The 19,657-nt window shown below is 40.7% G+C and overlaps 1 protein-coding gene across 25 annotated transcripts in view; it reads right to left on the bottom strand.

Moving 5' to 3' along the window:
- dlg1b (discs large MAGUK scaffold protein 1b) overlaps window positions 1-19,657 on the bottom strand; it is a 250,592-nt gene that overhangs the window by 219,162 nt on the left and 11,773 nt on the right. For all 25 annotated transcript variants that reach the window (XM_046321076.1, XM_046321075.1, XM_046321079.1 and 22 more), the window contains exon 3: window positions 9,043-9,206. In XM_046321076.1, the coding sequence (XP_046177032.1) occupies window positions 9,043-9,206 (164 nt within the window). The remainder of the gene's footprint in view (window positions 1-9,042; window positions 9,207-19,657) is intronic.

Here is a 19,657-nt window from a genome sequence, read left to right as displayed (position 1 = left end):
AAGGCATGATTTATATTTTATTTCTGCGTTTTGTCACGCCTGCAGGGTTGAAATATGGTTTCTCTTTGTTTACGGAGGTGCTATTCTCAGATAATAGCATTGTTTGCTTTCGCCGAAAAGCCTTTTTGAAATCAGACATGTTGGCTTAAAGTGTAGCTTTAATTTGCTATCTTGCATGTGTGATTTAATAAAAGTTAGATTTTTATAGTAATTTATTTGAATTTGGCGCTCTGCATTTTCCCTGGCTTTTGGCTAGGTGGTATGCTAGCGTCCCACATATCCCAGAGATGTTACAGCAGCAGTAAAATTACAACCGAGGCTATATACAGGGGGTACCAGTACACAGTACAGTGAAAGATCTGTCAGGTTCAATCCATTTGTAGATTATTCTCAGGAGAAAAGAATGTGAAGATGAATATTACCTAACATGCCACACAGACAAGATGAGAAAGGAACAGCTTTTTTTAAACTCAGAAACCAGTCTGTCAGGCAGGTGATCAAATCAGATTTGTGCCTCTGCAATAATATATTTGCTCTACTCTACTGACCAATCAATGACGCAAAATGCCATAACAGCAGACAGTGCACCGTTTTCAGGGTGCTATTCCGGTAGTATTTGACCATTTGAAGTGGAGAAAAGCATTCCGTTGTCAGGGCTGACCAGAGGGCTAAATGTGCTATGATAGTGAAATGCCGTTTCATGTAAAAACCCAACTCATGAGAGAAAATAAAAAAATCACTAATGTGTGTCCACAGTGTGCAATGGACTGTCAAAGCAGCAGGATGCCTGAAGCAGCAGTAGCTCAATGCGCCATACATATACATTACATTCTAAAGTTTGTTTTATTATTAGATTAAGCATTTCAAATGTCATGGTGTGCTGTGTAACAATGTAACATGGACTAATCTTAAGTTTTCTCCATTGTTGAAATCCGAACAAAAAACATATTAACACCTTCATAAGTGTTTGAATAATAACATCCGTTTGGATATCTGGACATTCGAGTAACCGTGCCCATCCCGCTAAAAGCAGTTCAGGAGTGAAAGAGCAGCATCCGGAGAGGAACACAGAGTTACCTATTAGAAATTCAGAGCTCTCTCTCCCAATATCTTCATGTATGGTGGACCATGAGGCGCCTACGTCAGAGAGAAGCTGTCAAAACATCATTGGTGTATATTACACAATGTTTCAGACTAAAAACTAAAAACTCTTGTGATAGATGACATAGCTATAAGAGGTCACTCAGAAGGAACCTCCTGGTGGATAAGGCACAGTATGTCCTGAAAGAGGGCAGGGCAGGTCAGGAGGAGAAGAGACAGCTTGGCAGAGAAGTACTGTGCCTTGAAATGCAGCACACTGATAAATATTTGATGTTTGTAGGATTCTGTGACTAGTGTGCCTCCATTTTTCAGAGCAGGGTGCAGCCCCCATGGTGCATCTTGTAAAACCACTGAGGCCGACAAGACCGGAAATTCCTTCAGAGAGAAGCGGTCTTCAAAGCAAAGGTAAAGATGTGGGAAAATATAGGCGCTATCGCCACACTGTGATATGTGTGTTGTCAATTAAGTGTAGCTAAGAGAGGGAGAGAAAGCGGCCATTTGAAATAGTGCCAAAGGTCCAGATTTGATGAGTAAATCTAAAGCTGGTCACACAGGTAAATGTTTTACTTCCCTTATTCACTGTAATCGCAATAAATCATTTGTATCTTGCAGACATACTCACCAAGATAAAAGATGAAGTTGAAATTCATTTGAAAAAGGCTTCTCAACGCAAAGCTTTTAAACACTAACCCAAAACAAATATTTCTGAAACCCCAAAACTGCACACCACTAAAAATAACTTGTCCAACATGCACATCAGTGCTGGGAAATGTGGTCCAAAAGCAGTGTCAACTAACTTTTGGATCTACAGTACCTTCTGAAAGTATTCACAACCCTTGACTTAATCCACAATTTTGTTGCATTACAGCTAGATTTTTTTTCCACACATCTACACACAATACCCCATAATGACATAGTGATTAAAATTTGCCAATTTGTAGAAAATTAAAGACAGAAATCTCACCCAAGTCAATACGTGTTAGAATCAAATTGTGCAGTTATTACAGCTGTGCACCTGTCTAAGTAAGTCTAAGAGCTTTATACACCTGGATAGTCACATAAATTGCATGGACTCCCTGTGTGCAATAGTGTTCAACATGATCTTTGAATGACTACTTCATCTCTGTACCCCACACATACAATTATCTGTAAGGTCCCACAGTCAAGAAGTGTTTTTGAACACAGATTCAACCGAAGACCAGAGGTTTTCCAATCCCTCACAAAGGGCACCTACTGGTAGATGCAAGGCAAAACATTAACGCTCGTCAGCTTGCAAGTTTAAAAAGAATGTCGGACAAGAATATAGATTTAAGTTTGTCTGAATGGACAAGTAAAAGAACAATCATAATATTGTGAAGTGTATCAGAGTCCACCAATTGCAATGTGTTGCACTGTCCACCCAATCTCTGCAGAGCACATTGGAGAAGAAATATTGTAAGACTGCATTGAAAGGCACAAGCGGTCTTTCAATCATGCAGTCACAATATATGTGTTTTCTTTTATCAAAGCGAGTTGCATGTGAACATTTGTTGATATTCATTGCTAGTTAGTGAGTTATTTGCGCAGTTATAGCAAATTTTGGGACAGCAATGAAAATCCTGGAAAAGTCATGGTGTGACAGTGGACTGTAGCCAGAGGGGGGAAGAGAGGAGAGGTGCACAGTAAGTAAAATAATTATACAGAACAGACCAACTACATAGCCAATTCAAAATCAGTGTAGTTTCGCTGGTTCTCTCCATAGTTAACTATTTAGCTATTAGCATAGCATATGTTTTAATGACGTGTGATGAAACCAATGCTTAATAGTATGTTTTACAACCAGTCTTCAAGTGCCCAAAATTGGCTAGGATTTACCTCTATTTAATAACGGCCATGTATTTCCGACAAAGTTAAAAAGATATATTCTTAGAAGAACCTAATTGACAATTAACTTCTATGCTGTCGAGTTCTCTCCTGAACACTGAATATTCTAACTTTAAACATCTTAGTTGGCTACCTAACCCACTTTATTTTGTGAACGGGTTCCTTTTTGGCCCATGGTGACGTAAACTTTCGGTCAAGTAAAAAAGTCTGAACTAATTATGCAAAAGACAAGCGACTAAAAAGGTTGATGTCAAGCCGTGAGAAAAAAGCAGAAATTGAATTACCCTTTGAGCATGGTGAAGTTATTAATTACACATTTGATGGTGTATCAATACACCCAGTCAATACAAAGATACATGCGTCCTTCATAACTCCGTTGCCGGCGAGGAAGGAAAGCGCGCAGAGATTAACTGGAGGCCAATGGTGACTTTAAAACAGAGTTTAATGGCTGTGATGGGAGAAAACTGGATGGATCAACATTGTACACTGAACAAACATTTAAAAGGCAAAATGCTACAATTTAAAAGATTTTAACTGAGTTACAGTTCATAAGGAAATCAGTCAATTGAAATAAATTCATTAGACCCTGATCTATTGATGTCACACCTTAAAATATAAATATCTATCTGTTGGTCACAAATACAGTGCAATGGGAAAGTATTCAAACTAGTGATGTCGATATGACATTTTTGGCCGATACCAATATCCGATATTTACCTTTACAAAAAAAACATCCCGGTAATTAATTTTAGCGGCCTTTTATGCATTTTAGTACAGTTAAATAGCTAACACAGACACACGCAGAGATCTAAGGCACTCCATCTCAGCGCAAGAGGCGTTACTAGTTCATGGTTCGAATCCAGACTATCACATCCAACCGTGATTGGGAGTCCCATAGGGCTGCACACAATTGGCCCAGTGTCGCCAGGGTTAGGCCATCATTGTAAATAATAATATGTTCTTAACCGACTTGCCTAGTGAAATAAAGGTTACACACACACACCACACTAACCAAACAGTTATTTTGTTGGCATTTGCGTATGTCCCTATTACCAGTAAAAACCCATCTTTCAATAACTTGCTGTGCTGTTTCATTGTTCTGTCATTTCATTCTCAACCAGTATTGCTATGGAATGCCGTTTGGGTCTTTGCATGTCAAAAAAGCTACGTGTCAAATAAGCTTGTTGACCAATCAGGACTTGAATATGACTGTACGTCACATAATCATTGAATGCATTCATACATTTTTTACAGTTACACTATCACTTGTATTTCATATGTTACAACGATTCATTGATACGCATGCTATGATGCTGGTAAAGTTGTCTTGCTCACCTACAGTGCTGGTAAAAAAAAAAAGCTAGCTAGCTCATGGATGCAAACAATGTTCTTCCCCGAAAACATAGAAAAATTACAATCTGTTTCAGTAGCTATAGTTCGCTAGCTAACTAATAGCTAGGTGTCATCTAAAATAACCCTAATTTATAAGACAGTTCTTATTTGTGGTGGTTGGACCCATCTATGTGACGCTAGCCACAATAAGGATTAGCCGCAATAGTGGACTTTGTGGATAGCCTTCAAAATAAAAGTACGTCATTGACAGTGATGCAAATGAACACAAATAGCAGAATTATGCTTCACATTCCAACCTTGTTTAACATGTTCTAGTCTAAATATCTTGATTTTTATATAATTTTTTGGGGGGCTGCGCTGCATTTTCCCTGTTTTTTTGCCGAAGTGGACGCAACCGTCCCCTAGACCACAAGAAGTTAACAAGAAATGTGTAGAGTGGTTGAGAAACAAGTTTTAATGACTCCAACCTAAGTGTATGTAAACTATCTTCATCGCAAAGAGATTATGAAAACTTAACACACTAAAGAGGCCTTTCTATGGACTCTGAAAAACACCAAAACAAAGATGCCCAGGGTCCCTGCTCGTGAACGTGTTGCAAGGAGGCATGAGGACTGCAGATGTTGCCAGGGCAATAAATTGCGATGTCCGTACTGTGAGACACCTAAGACAGCGCTACAGGGAGACACCTGCACCGGATCGGTACATCTGAACATCACACCTGTAGGACAGGTACCGGATGGCAACAACTGCCCGAGTTGCACCAGGAACGCACAATCCCTCCATCAGTGCTAAAACTGTCCGCAATAGGCTGGACCGAGGGCTTGTATACCTGTTGTAAGGCAGGTCCTCACCAGACATAACCAGCAACAACGTCACCTACGGGCACAAACCCACAGTCGCTGGACCACACAGGACTGGCAAAACAGTGCTCTTCACTGACGAGTCACGATTTTGTCTCACTGGGGTGATGGTCGGGTTCGCGTTGATTGTCGAAAGAATGAGCGAGGCCTGTACTCTGGAGTAGGATCGATTTGGAGGTGGATGGTCCATCATGGTTTGGGGGTGGTGTGTCACAGCATCATCGGAATGAGCTTGTTGTCATTGGCAATGTCAACGCTGTGTGTTATAGGAAAGACATCCTCCTCCCTCATGTGGTACCCTTCCTGCAGGCTCATCCTGACATGACCCTCCAGCATGACAATGCCACCAGCAATACTACTCGTTCTGTGCGTGATATCCTGCAAGATAGGATGTCAGTGTTCTGCCATGGCCAGCGAAGAGCCCGGATCTCAATCCCATAGAGCACGTCTGGGACCTGTTGGATCGGCGGGTGAGTGCTTGGGCCATTCCCCCCAGAAATGTCTGGGAACTTGCAGGTGCCTTGGTGGAAGAGTGGGGTAACATTTCACAGCAAGAACTGGCAAATCTGGTGCAGGTCATTAGAAGGAGATGCACTGCAGTATTTAATGCAGCTGGTGGCCACAGATTTACTTTTGATTTTTATCCCCCCTTCCCCCGGTCAGGGACACATTCAATTCATGCTAATCACGTCTGTGGAACTTCAGTTTTTGTCTCAGTTGTTGAATCTTATGTTCATACAAATATTTACAAGTTAAGTTTGCTGAAAATAAACACAGTTGACAGTGAGAGGACGTTTTATCTTGAGTTTAAATTTAAAAAAGTTAAAGGCACACGTAGCCTACATATCTATACACACAAACTATTTAGTGGAGAGGCGTTGCGCCATGAGGTGTTGCTTTATCGGTTTGGAACCAGGTTTGCTGTACATTTGAGAAATATATGACAGAACGGAGTTCATGCAATAATGCTCTATACAATACTGTACACTTTCTGTATTTGGGGATTTTGAAAAGACCCCTGGTGGCATGTCTGGTGGGGTAAGCGTGTGTCAAAGCTGTGTGTAAGTTGACTAAGCAAACAATTTGGAATATAACATTGTTTCTTATAAAACTAAGTGATTCAGTCAGTCCACCCTCAACTCTAAGCCAAGAGAGTCTGGCATAATATTTATATTAAGCCCTCCGATTACAATGAAGAGCAAGGCGTGCCGCTCTGTTCTGGGACAGCTTCAGCTTAACTAGGTCTTTCCTTCCAGCACTCGACCACACGACTGGACAATAATCAAGACAAGACTATAGACTGCAGGAGTTGCTTTTTGTAGTGCAGTGTCAAAAAAGAAGAGCATCTCTATATTACAGTCACAGACCTCTCACCATTACAACCGTTTGAATCTAAATGTTCACCATGACAGTTCACAATCTAAGGTAACGCCAAGTAATTTAGTCTCAACTTTCTCAACAGCCACACCATGTAAATTGTCAATGCCAGGAGGTTTATCATTATTGATCGATTTAAAAAATCCACCTCTCCCATACTAACTTTCAATGCATTTCTTACATGATGATTTTTATGATTTTCTATGCTTGAGTACAATGGCTCTGTTGGCATGTCCTGCCTCAGTTCGCCCACTTTGCCAATGAAGTAATCATAAATAGTTGCCAACGTCGAATGGTTGTGATGAATAAGCATCGGATTCAATGAGAGGGAGTTGAATGTTTTTCTGCCCATAATTTCATTTAAAGTACTCCAACATTATTTTCCATCATTCTTTATATCATTGATCTTGGCTTCATAATAGTTACTTCTTATTTTTGAGTTTAGTCACAATTTCTCAATTTGCAGTCAGTAAGCCAGTCAGATGTGCAGCCAGCCTTATTAGCCACTCCTTTTGACCCATCTCTTTCAACCATATAGTTTTTCCACTCCTCAGTCCATGGAGAATTAACAGCTCTAACAGTCAGTTTCTGAACAGCTCTAACAGTCAGTTTCTTAACAGTTCTAACAGTCAGTTTCTTAACAGTTCTAACAGTCAGTTTCTTAACAGTTCTAACAGTCATTTTCTTAACAGTTCTAACAGTCAGTTTCTTAACAGTTCTAACAGTCAGTTTCTTAACAGGTGCATGTTCAATAATTGGAAATAACTATTTTTTTTAAATGAATCAAGTGCAGCGCCTGGATGCTCCTTATAAATCACATCAGACCAACAAATATTTGTATCATCATCCACACAACACGGAACCCAAACCGGCTGCGCATGTGCTCCATCTTGCAAAAATGTATTTTGTCCCCCTACACCAAACGTGATCACGACACGCAGGTTAAAATATCAAAACTCTGAAACAATTACATTCATTTGGGGACAGGTCGAAAAGCATTAAACATGTATGGGAATTTAGCTAGTTAGCTTGCATTTGCTAGCTAATTTGTCCTATTTAGCTAGCTTGCTGTTGCTAGCTAATTTGTCCTGGGATATAAAACATTGAGTTGTTATTGTACCTGAAATGCACAAGGTATTCTACTCCAACAATTAATCCACACATAAAACGGCCAACTTTTTCATCTTAGAAATTATATGGTGATTGGCATCTACACTTACCACGACAACCGGCAAAACATTGTGTTTCAATCACCCACGTGGGTATAACCAATGAGGAGATGGCACGTGGGTACCTGCTTCTATAAACAAATTAGAAAATGGGAGAGGCAAGACATTTATCTCCCTCACCAACTTCAAACAACTGCTATCTGAGCAGCTAACCGATCGCTGCAGCTGTACATAGTCCATCGGTAAATAGCCCACCCAATTTTACCTACCTCATCCCCATACTGTTAATATTTATTTACTTTTCTGCTTTTTTGCACACCAATATCTCTACCTGTACATGACCATCTGATCATTTATCACTCAAAATTGTAATTATTCGCCTACCTCCTCATGCCTTTTGCACACAATTTATATAGACTCCCCTTTTTTCTACTGTGTTATTGACTTGTTAATTGTTTACTCCATGTGTTGTCTGTTCACACTGGTATGCTTTATCTTGGCCAGTTCGCAGTTGCAAATGAGAACTTGTTCTCAACTAGCCTACCTGGTTAAATAAAGGTGATATAAAAAATAGAAAATAAAAATTCAGCATGATCTGCATCAGAAATAGAAAGGAGTTCTAATTTTAGCCCTTGGCATCACTGACACTCGTTGGTGCGCGTGAGCTGTGTGGGTGCAATAATTCAATAACATGATTTCTAAATGTATTTTGCATTGCTCGTCCGGTCTGGTCAGCATGAAAGTCACAGCAAAATATTTTCTATGATCTCATACAGCTTTTGGAACTTTGACTTTCACCACAAAGAGAATGATACGGATATCCTTAATTAAGCATTTCTGTGTAGTACAGATTAGGGACCCTTCTGGTTACCGTAATTCCAGAAACGGATGCAAACACACTTCACCTACTGTAGTTCAATAACCAAAACAAAAAAATCTAACTTAAGGTGTCATGTTCTGCAGACATTATGAAACTTAATCTGGAGCATATATTTAAGAGTTTTAGGAACACATGGTCAAAACGTTTTACTGTAATTGTTTCATCTGCACAGCTCTTCCATTAAAATATCCCATAGTGAAAGAAATGTTTTTTGTTTGGTATGCATTTTAAAGTAAATAAATCTGAGTTAAAGCGTAATTCTGTTAGATGAAGGGCAATTCCTCTATTTTACATGTGAAGGACCTCCATGAGATGGGGGGGGGGGCAAGGGCCCTTTATAAAATACAAACAAAAACAATTCCACATTTCTTATCCCCAAGTGACCCATGATGCTACATACTCTATATACCATCGCTGACCATGAATCGTCCCCTCTTACCTCTATGCTGGTGCTAAGGCTTGGCAGAGTGTCTGAGGTCACCGTTGTGCTTTGGAGGCTAGAGAAATCCCACAGGTTGACCGGCAGCATGGGCTCCGACGTCTTCGGGGACTCCACACATTTCTGATTATCCAATAAGGTCACTTCGTAAAATTCCTGGATATCTGCAGCAAGACAGGAGAGACAGTTTAGTTACATTTATTTAGTTTGCTCATTTGGACAGAAAAAAAGAGCATTCAAAACAAAGTTGTTTTTAAAAAATATTAGAAGAAAAGGACAATTTGTGTGATGTGTTTATGCTGGCATTCATTACTCCCTGTTAGTCTGTGTTGTACTATTACTTTCCTCTGGTGTTATTCTGCATCAACCTTTTGGCTCATTACAACTCACATCCATGTCTTCAGTAATATAGCAACTCAACGAGAGAGAACAAATGCTACCAAATACACTCAGCTAGAGAACTAATACATCTCAGTATGCTGGTGTAATAACCTGACAGATGAATTTAATTATTGGGAAGCAGGATCTGAGTTGGCTGAGGTCAGCAGGCAGTTTAAAATGATGATCTCCAGGAACATCAGTCAGGAATCCTGCCATAGCTGTAGGCTTATTCAGACTGACATTCTGAGGAAAGGAACTGACATGATTACCCGTCCTAAACTGGAGTTGATTACCAGTGTTTTTGTATGTTATAAATAGTTACGTAAACTGGAATGAACCACCCAAGATAGACAAGGTAGCTGCAGTGAGCTTGGAAGGGGAGGAGGGGCTGTAAAGGACATGCACAGCTGTTACAACTTTCATCGGGTTACACTCGAGCATGGCACAGAGGTCAGTTGCTTATTCTTGTCTGAGCAACAACTAAACTTGGCAAGAGACACAACCCTGCGTAAAATTCTCTGTGTGCCTTCCATGACAAACATTTAGGAAGCAGTATACAAATCTTGTGTAGCCGGCAGTCAAATTCCACATGACCGTTTAGTCACCATAATTAGGCTGCTCCAAGCTCCGATGCTGCTGCTGGTCATTACTAGCATAGCAAACTCAATAATAAAAGAATTGCATGCATAATTTCATTTGCAGTCACTTTTGATAATGGTGTTTCCGCGAATGGAAGATTCATGCTTATAGCCTACTACCAAATCAAATTGTATTTGTCACATACACATGGTTAGCAGATGTTAATGCGAGTGTAGCGAAATGCTTGTGCTTCTAGTTCCGACAATGCAGTAATAACCAACAAGTAATCTAGCTATCAATTCCAAAACTACTACCTTATAGACACAAGTGTAAGGGGATAAAGAATATGTACATAAAGCTATATGAATGAGTGATGGTACAGAGCAGCATAGGCAAGATACAGTAGATGGTATTGAGTACAGTATATACATATGAGATGAGTATGTAAACAAAGTGGCATAGTTAAAGTGGCTAGTGATACATGTATTACATAAAGATGCAGTAGATGATAGAGTACAGTATATACGTATACATATGAGATGAATAATGTAAGGGTATGTAAACATTATATTAGGTAGCATTGTTTGAAGTGGCTAGTGATATACTTTACATAATTTCCCATCAATTCCCATTATGAAGTGGCTGGAGTTGAGTCAATGTGTTGGCAGCAGCCACTCAATGTTAGTGGTGGCTGTTTAACAGTCTGATGGCCTTGAGATAGAAGCTGTTTTTCAGCCTCTCGGTCCCAGCTTTGATGCACCTGTACTGACCTCGCCTTCTGGATGATAGCATGGTGAACAGGCAGTGGCTCGGGTGGTTGTTGTCCTTGATCTTTATGGCCTTCCTGTGACATCGGGTGGTGTAGGTGTCCTGGAGGGCAGGTAGTTTGCCCCCAGTGATGCGTTGTGCAGACCCTTACGGTTGTGGGCAGAGCAGTTGCCCTACCAGGCGGTGATACAGCCCGACAGGATGCTCTCGATTGTGCATCTGTAGAAGTTTGTGAGTGCTTTTGGTGACAAGCCGAATTTCTTCAGCCTCCTGAGGTTGAAGAGGCGCTGCTGCGCCTTCTTCACGATGCTGTCTGTGTGGGTGGACCAATTCAGTTTGTCTGTGATGTGTACGCCGAGGAACTTAAAACTTACTACCCTCTCCGATACTGTTCCATCGATGTGGATAGGGGGGGTGTTCCCTCTGCTGTTTCCTGAAGTTCACAATCATCTCCTTAGTTTTGTTGACGTTGAGTGTGAGGTTATTTTCCTGACACCACACTCAAGAGGGCCCTCACCTCCTCCCTGTAGGCCGTCTCGTCGTTGTTGGTAATCCTCGTCGTTGTTGGTAATTTTTTTAGGGTGCATTACGGGGATGCCACCGTGAAATTCAAGGCATTATCAAGTGCTTGTCAAATTGTGAATAAGATACTATTGGCGTGTGTACAGCCTGCACAAAAAAAAAAGAAATCAGAGCGCATGCCTTTCATGTAACTTTTTTCAAAACCTCATTAGTCTCATCATGCAGCCTTACAATGTATTAAAAATCTAAACATATAGCCCAACATTTGTAGAACTGAAGTTACATTAATAACTAAATTAAGCAAATAGGAATACCTATCTTTGTTAACCGCACGCAAGTGGAATGTGCGCATTCCCTCAAATCGTTAGGAGAAAAGTTATTTTATTAAACTTTCTTCAATTGTATTCTTCATAGTATAAAATATCAAACAAAGCCACGGAATTTTAAGCAAATCGTGTCAGCCAAATTAAATAGTGTAGCCCACAGCCATTTGGCATAGCCACATCAGGACAACTCAAAGTATGCTTTTCTTCATAGCATGCTTCTTTAGACCTGACGCAAAAAAAAAAAATTGTAGGCTGTGTGTGGAAGCCAGGAGAAGCTAAATGTTTTTGTTAATTAACGGTCAATTACTATGAGACCAACAGTTATTTGCTTGACAATCACCGGCGGATGAAATTGTGACTGCCACAGCCCTAATCTCTTCACAAGAATAAACTGCTTAATTATTGAAGAATGAACTAAACCAAGTCTGTGGAATTGATCTCGAGATCTAGGCTTAACAGTAAGTAGCCTAAATCATTTCAGTTGTGTTTATTTTTCATACAATCACTGCAGAAAGCAAAAAAGGCATAGGACTACATTTTAATCAACTTCAGTATCTTTTTTTTTGTTTGTTTTATTTGTAACTTTTGTCCCCTTTTCATGATATCCATTTCGTAGTTACAGTCTTGTCCCGTCGCTGCAACTCCTGTACGGATGTGGGAGGCATGAAGGTCGAGAGCCATGCGTCCTTCGAAACAACCATTGCTTAACCTGGAAGTAGGCCATACTAAATGTCTCCCAGCTGCGACACAGCCTGGGATCGAACCCGGGTCTGCAGTAACTCCTCAAGCACTGTGACGCAACGCCTTAAACTGTGGTGCAACTCAGGAGAGCCTGATTGAATTTCTTGGCTCAAGTGTTTACTTCCTCACGGAATGTTATCGCCAACTTGAAGGAATCTTACCCTGTAGTCCAACCACTTCTTCCAAATGACTTCTAGATAGATATGCAAGTAAATAGTGCAGGCATATGTCAACTGACCACACTCAAGTCACGGGCTGCAAAAGAGATGGACTCACATTTTCAGTTAAAGAATCTGGCTAAGAGATTGTATTAGGTCGTTGGTCACCAAACGGTCGATCGCAATCGAATGGTCAAGCTAAGGAATTCCTAGTCAATCAACAAACATATCTGGGCAAAAAACGATAAAGCCTTGCATTCCTATCATCTGTCCTCGTGCTCCTAGACCTCAGTGCTGCTTTTGATACCATCGATCACCACATTATTTTGGAGAGATTGGAAACCCAATTTGGTCTACAATAGACATGTCCTGGCCTGGTTTAGATCTTATCTGTCGGAAAGATATCAGTTTGTCTCTGTGAATGGTTTGTCCTCTGACAAATCAACTAAATTTCGGTGTTCCTCAAGGTTCCGTTTTAGGATGACTATTGTTCCATCTACGTAACATTGCAAAAATCAGAAACTTTGTCCAAAAATGATGCAGAAAAATGCTTTTGTTACTTCTAGGTTAGACTACTGCATTGGGCCTTTAACAAAAGAGACATGGGACAGTTTGATTACAGACAGGGAAATAACAAATGAGAATTTGGAGCTAATGTATTAACTTTGTAATCTTTACCTACCAACTGTACATAACTGAACCAGAAGTAAAATTGTGATTAACTTTTTATTACTTTTATGGGTTCACCTGTTGGGATTTAGAGGGTTGCTTCAAAAACACCTCTGCAGAAAACAAATGGAAGCTACTGCATAGGCACTGACTGGATGAGGCTCCAGTGGGACATGGGGAAGAGGCAGTTGTTGAATGGGGTGATAAGGATAACGAGGTGAAAGGGGTAAAACTGAGTCAGACTAGAGGGAGAGTGGGGGAATTAAATTGTACAGTGGGTAACGGAAAAAAATTGGTTCCGTCATCGTTTTCCGCCCTGCGAGTAAATGAGCCAAACGGAAACTGGGTGCCATGTTCAAGCATTGGGGGAACATACAAAGATCACCTTGACCAAAACTATGGGATTTTTAGTACCTATGTGTCTGTGTAATGTCCAACCACTTGCGAGTTCCAAACAAGGAGTGAATGTCTGGAAAGTGGTACTAACAGCTAAAACTGCTTAAAACCTCTTATGGCTACAGGGGCAGTATTGAGTAGCTTGGATGGAAGGTGCCCAGAGTAAACTGCCTGCTCCTCAGTCCCAGTTGCTAATATATGCATATTATTCATAATATATGTATATTGTTAGTAGTATTGGGTAGAAAACACTGAAGATTCTAAAACTGTTTGAATGATGTCTGAGTATAACATAACTCATAAGGCAGGCAAAAACCTGGAGAAAAAAATCCAAACAGGAAGTGGTAAATCTGAGGTTGGTCGATTTTTCAACACAGCCCCTATTGAATACACAGTGGGATATTGGTTGTTGCACTTCCTAAGGATTCCACTAGATGTCAACAGTCCTTAGAAACTTGTTTGAGCATTCTACTGTGAAGTGGGACCGAATGAGAGAGGAATGTGTCAGAGGTCTGCCAGCAGTTACTTTGGATTTGTTTACCAAACGTGCTGACAAAAGTAGATCTTTGGACAAAAATGGATATTATCAAACAAATCAAACATTTAATGTGGAACTGGGATTCCTGGGAGTGAATTCTGATGAAGATCAAAGGTAAGTGAATATTTATAATGCTATTTATGACTAATGTTGACTACCCAATATGGCAGATATCTTTCTGGCTGCTTTGTTGTCTGAAAGCTCTACTCAGATTATTGCATGGTAAAGCTTTTTTGAAATCTTACAGCGGTTACATTAAGGAGAAGTGTATATACATTGGGGAGAACAAGTAATTGATAATCTGCAAAATCGGCAGTGTTTCCTACTTACAAAGCGTGTAGAGGTCTGTAATTTTTATCAATAGGTACACTTCAACTGTGAGAGATTGTACCTAAATCAAAAATTCAGAATCACATTGTATGATTTTAAAGTAATTAATTTGCATTTTATTGCATGACATAAGTATTTGACACATTAGAAAAGCAGAACTTAATATTTGGTACAGAAACCTGTTTGCAATTAGAGATCACACGTGTCCTGTAGTTCTTGACCAGGTTTGCACACACTGCAGCAGGGATTTTGGCACACTCCTCCATACAGACCTTCTCCAGATCCTTCCGGTTTCGGGGCTATCGCTGGGCAATACGGACTTTCAGCTCCCTCCAAAGATGTTCTATTGGGTTCAGGTCTGGAGATTGGCTAGGCCACTCCAGGACCTTGAGATGCTTCTTACGGAGCCACTCCTAAGTTGCCCTGGTTGTGTGTTTCGGGTCGTTATGCTGGAAGACCCAGCCACGACCAATCTTCAATGCTCTTACTGAGGGAAGGTTGGTGGCCAAGATCTCGCGATACATGGCCCCATCCATCCTCCCCTCAATACGGTGCAGTCGTCCTGTCCCCTTTGCAGAACAGCAACCCCAAAGAATGATGTTTCCACCTCCATGCTTCCCGGTTGAGATGGTGTTCTTGTGGTTATACTCATCCTTCTTCCTCCAAAACACAGCAAGTGGAGTTTAGAACAAAAAGCTACATTCTTGTCTCATCAGACCACATGACCTTCTCCCATTCCTCCTGGCTTGAGCAGGGGGACCTTGCGTGCGCTGCAGGATTTTAATCCATGACGGCGTAGTGTGTTACTACTAATGGTTCTTTGAGACTGGTCCCAGCTCTCTTCAGGTCATTGACTAGGTCCTGCCGTGTAGTTCTGGGCTGATCCCTCACCTTCCTCATGATCATTGATGCCCCACGAGGTGAGATCTTGCATGGAGCCCCAGACCGAGGGTGATTGACCATCATCTTTAACTTCTTCCATTTTCTAATTCGAATTTCTAATTCGAATTGCACCAACAGTTGTTGACTTCTCACCAAGCTGCTTGCCTATTGTCCTGTAGCCCATCCCAGCCTTGTGCAGTTCTACAATTTTATCACTGATGTCCTTACACAGCTCCCTGGTCTTGGCCATTGTGGAGAGGTTGGAGTCTGAGTGTGTGGGCAGGTATCTTTTATAAAGGTAATGAGTGGAGAACAGGAGGGCTTCTTAAAGAAAAACGAACAGGTGTGTGAAAGCCGGAATTGTTACTGGTTGGTCGGTGATCAAATACTTATGGCATGCAATAAAATGGTAGTAAAACCTGCAAAATAGGCAGTGTATCAAATACTTGTTCTCCCCACTGTATATTTCTATGTCTAACAATTGTATTTTCATCTACATTTATGAGTATTTCTGTAAAATGATGTGGCTCTGCAATATCACCGGATGTTTTTGGAACTAGTGAACATAACGCACCAATGTATACGGAAAAGTTGTTTATATAAATATGCACTTTACCGAACAAAACATACATGTATCATGTAACATGAAGTCCTATGAGTGTCATCTGATGATCAAATGTTAGTGATTAATTTTCTCCATTTGTGCTTTTTGTGACTCCTCTCTGAATGGAAAAAATGGCTGTGTTTTACTGTGGCTTGGCTCTGACCTAACAATCGTTTGTGGAGCTTTCACTGTAAAGCTTATTTGAAATGTGGTGGGATTAACAACAAGATCACCTTTAAAATAGTATAAAATACATGTATGTTTGAGGAATTTTAATTATGAGATTTGTTTGAATTTTGAGCTCTGCACTTTCACTGGATGTTGTCATATCAACCCAGTTAACGGAATTGCAGCCCTAAGAATTAAGTAAAACATTCACCTATGGTACAGTAGGTCTAAATTACAGGCTACTTTGTGATCAAGCTTGACGAGAGAGATTAAGCTACTTCACCTACATGAGTTGATCAAACGAATGCACCAAAAATACTTTTTTTGCTGTCAAACAAGGCCCCTTCATCCACCAGTCACTGCACTACAGCTATCAAGCCGGTGAAAACAAATGCTCATGTGCTGGTCTCGTGCGGCTGGTTTCCCAGGTTCCGATCTAGTTCTGTTCAACCCTCTGGGGACAAGACTATAGTTAAAGACCGACCTTAAACAAAGTACTGTATTGATAGCCAATAAAAATGGGACCATTGTGGAAGATAAAATTTTAGGCAGGAGCTTTTAATAAACACGCAGTTACTGCCATTCATATCAAAAGAGGTAAGAATAGCCTAATCATATCTACTTTTGAAGGCTGTACGCCACAGAAAGTTACATTTTCCGATAACATTTTTTTAAAGACTACACCCATTAGGACTCTTGATGTTATGAAGTTGAGCACTTAAGAGACCTAGGAGACAGATTACAGCCTATTAAAGTCACTCGTTGTGCAAGTGGTTCTCAGCTCAACTAACCAAGTTACGCTGTACATTACCATGAATGCAAACAGTAAGGCCTTCATAAATGGTTGTGGGACATGACTCACAACAGACCATATGCAGAACAATGTCAACTGCCAAACCAAATTCCAAATTGTACTGATTGTTAAATGCTTATTACCATCACACATTATGGAGGTTGTATGTCTAAATCAGTGGATGTTAACTAGGCTACAAGCCAAACCTAAAGGGAGACCTTTAGTTCAAATTAATGGAAAACACTGGGCACCGAGGCTGCAGTCTTATTTAAATATAATAATATATGCCATTTAGCAGACGCTTTTATCCAAAGCGACTTACAGTCATGTGTGCTACATTCTACGTATGGGTGGTCCCGGGGATCGAACCCACTACCCTGGCGTTACAAGCGCCATGCTCTTGACTATTTCACTGCTTTTGTCTATTCTTGACCCTCTTTCTCCTCTCTGCAATCCACTCTTTCTGTTCTTGGTCTACCCTCTCATCCAGTGAAAGTGCGGTAAATCAGCAGCAGGAGGATTAGGATTTGTGGTAATCACCATGTCAACAGACGGATTACATTTTGTCTGGCCCTCTGCATACATATCTTGGATGGGGGGGGTGGATTGCTAACTGTGGCAACAATCTATTTTTCATAAGCAACATTCAGAAATGGTGGAGTGTCAGTGTGTATGCATGCATGAGGGAAGCTAATGCTGAAATGAAAAGGAATAGGTGTGTGTGTGTACACAATGCATTTGGAGTATTCAGACCCCTTGACTTCTTCCACTTTGTTACAATACAGCCTTATTCTAAAATGGATTCAATTGTTGTTTTTACGCAATCTCCACACAAAAGCCCATAATGACCAAGCAAAAAGATGACATTAAAAATTAAATACAAAAAAACATCACATTTACATAAGTACTCAAACCCTTTACTCAGTACATTGTTGAATCACCTTTTGGCAGTAAAGCCTCAAGTCTTTGCAATTACGCTATAAGCGTGGCACACATTTTGGATACTTTCTCCCATTCTTCTCTGCATATCCTCTCAAGCTCTGTCAGTTGGATGGGGGGATTAGGACAGCTATTTTCAGGTCTCTCCAGAGATGTTCAATCGCATTCAAGTCCGGGCTATGGCCTGGCCACTCAAGTACATTTAGAGAATTGGCCCAAAGCAACTCCTGCGATGTCTTGGCTGTGTGCTTAGGGTCAATGTCCTGTTGGAAGATGAACCTTCGCCCCAGTCGGAGGTCCTGAGCACTCTGGGGCAGGTTTTTGTCAAGGATCTCCGTACTTTTCTCTGTTTATATTTCCCACAATCCTGACTAGTCTCCCTGCCACCGAAAAACATCCACACATGATGCTGCCACCACACTTCACCGTAGGGATGGTGACAGGTTTCCTCCAGGCGTAATGAAACAGAGATTGAACTCTTTGACCTGAAGGCCAAGGCCTTCAGGCCAAAGAGTTCAATCTCGGTTTCATTAAACCAGAGAATCTCATTTCTCATGGTCTTTCAGCAAACTGAGTCCCCGATAGCAGTTTGGCCGAGCGGCCAGCTCTAGGAAGACACTTGGTGGTTCCAAGCTACTTCCATGTAAGAATTATGGAGGCCACTGTTCTTGGGGACCTTCAATTCAGAATACATTTTTGGTACCCTTCCCCCATCTGTGCTTCAACACAATCCTGTCCTGAGCTCTACAGACAATTCCTTCGACCTCAAGACTTGGTTTTTACTCTGACATGCACGGTCAACTGTGGGACCTTATAAAGACAGGTGTGTGCCTTTACAAATCATGTCCAATAAATTGAATTTACCACAAGTGGACTCCAATGAAGTTGTAGAAACATCAAGGATGACAAATGGAAATGATGCACCCAAGCTCAATTTCAAAGGGTCTGAATATTTATGTAAATAAGGTATCTGTTTTTTTATTTTTAATAATCCATTTGCTGAAAGTGCATGCAAGTCAGGTAGGACATGCTAAAACACATGCATGATGCATGGACCTGTTTGGCAAGCTCGGTCTGCTCTCTTGCCAAACCCATCAGAGGCATTGAGATGACATGTAGATAGTGGTCATTAACATGCCTATACCTGAAGGGTGCCATGGGGGGGGGTACAATACAGGATGTCATCTTTGGACAGCCATTTTCTATTGTATCCAGTAGAAACTAGGCTGTAATTCAAGTTACATGGCCTTTATTGGGCAATAGCTAAGACAGTACCTTAGAACAGGGGTTCCCAAACTTTCACTCAGAAGAGTGGAGGCTGTTGTAGCAGCAAAGGCGGGACCAATTCCATATTAACGCCCATTTTGAATCAAATTTGACGAGCAGGCGTCCACATGCTTTTGGTCACAGTGTATTTTCTTTAATTCTACACATTTTGTCAATGGGTGCAAAGAAAGTGTTGCAATTTTAAAACTCATTCTCTTGCAATTTCATACATTGCCATGTATGTGATATTTGAGTGACTCAAATGAAAATCTATAGGCAAAAAAAAAACTAAAAATGTTAGCCGACATAGGCGAGTTGTTATAAGGTATGCAATGACTGACGTGACAAGAGAAACTGATGCACTACCCAATTTCAAAACTGCACCTTGTGCATTCTACTATTACAACTTTTAAGAGTAAGTTGAAAGCCCGGATTAATAAATAAATAAATACATTTTAAAAATACTATGCTAAATATGCCAACTCCAGCCATAGCCACACTGCCTTAGAATACTGAAATGTATCACAAGTGTTTGGAATCAAATCTTACTGAAGG

This window comes from Oncorhynchus gorbuscha, linkage group LG22, assembly GCF_021184085.1.
Source record: "Oncorhynchus gorbuscha isolate QuinsamMale2020 ecotype Even-year linkage group LG22, OgorEven_v1.0, whole genome shotgun sequence".
NCBI lineage: Eukaryota > Metazoa > Chordata > Actinopteri > Salmoniformes > Salmonidae > Oncorhynchus > Oncorhynchus gorbuscha.
This window is presented reverse-complemented; position numbering and strand designations above follow the sequence as displayed.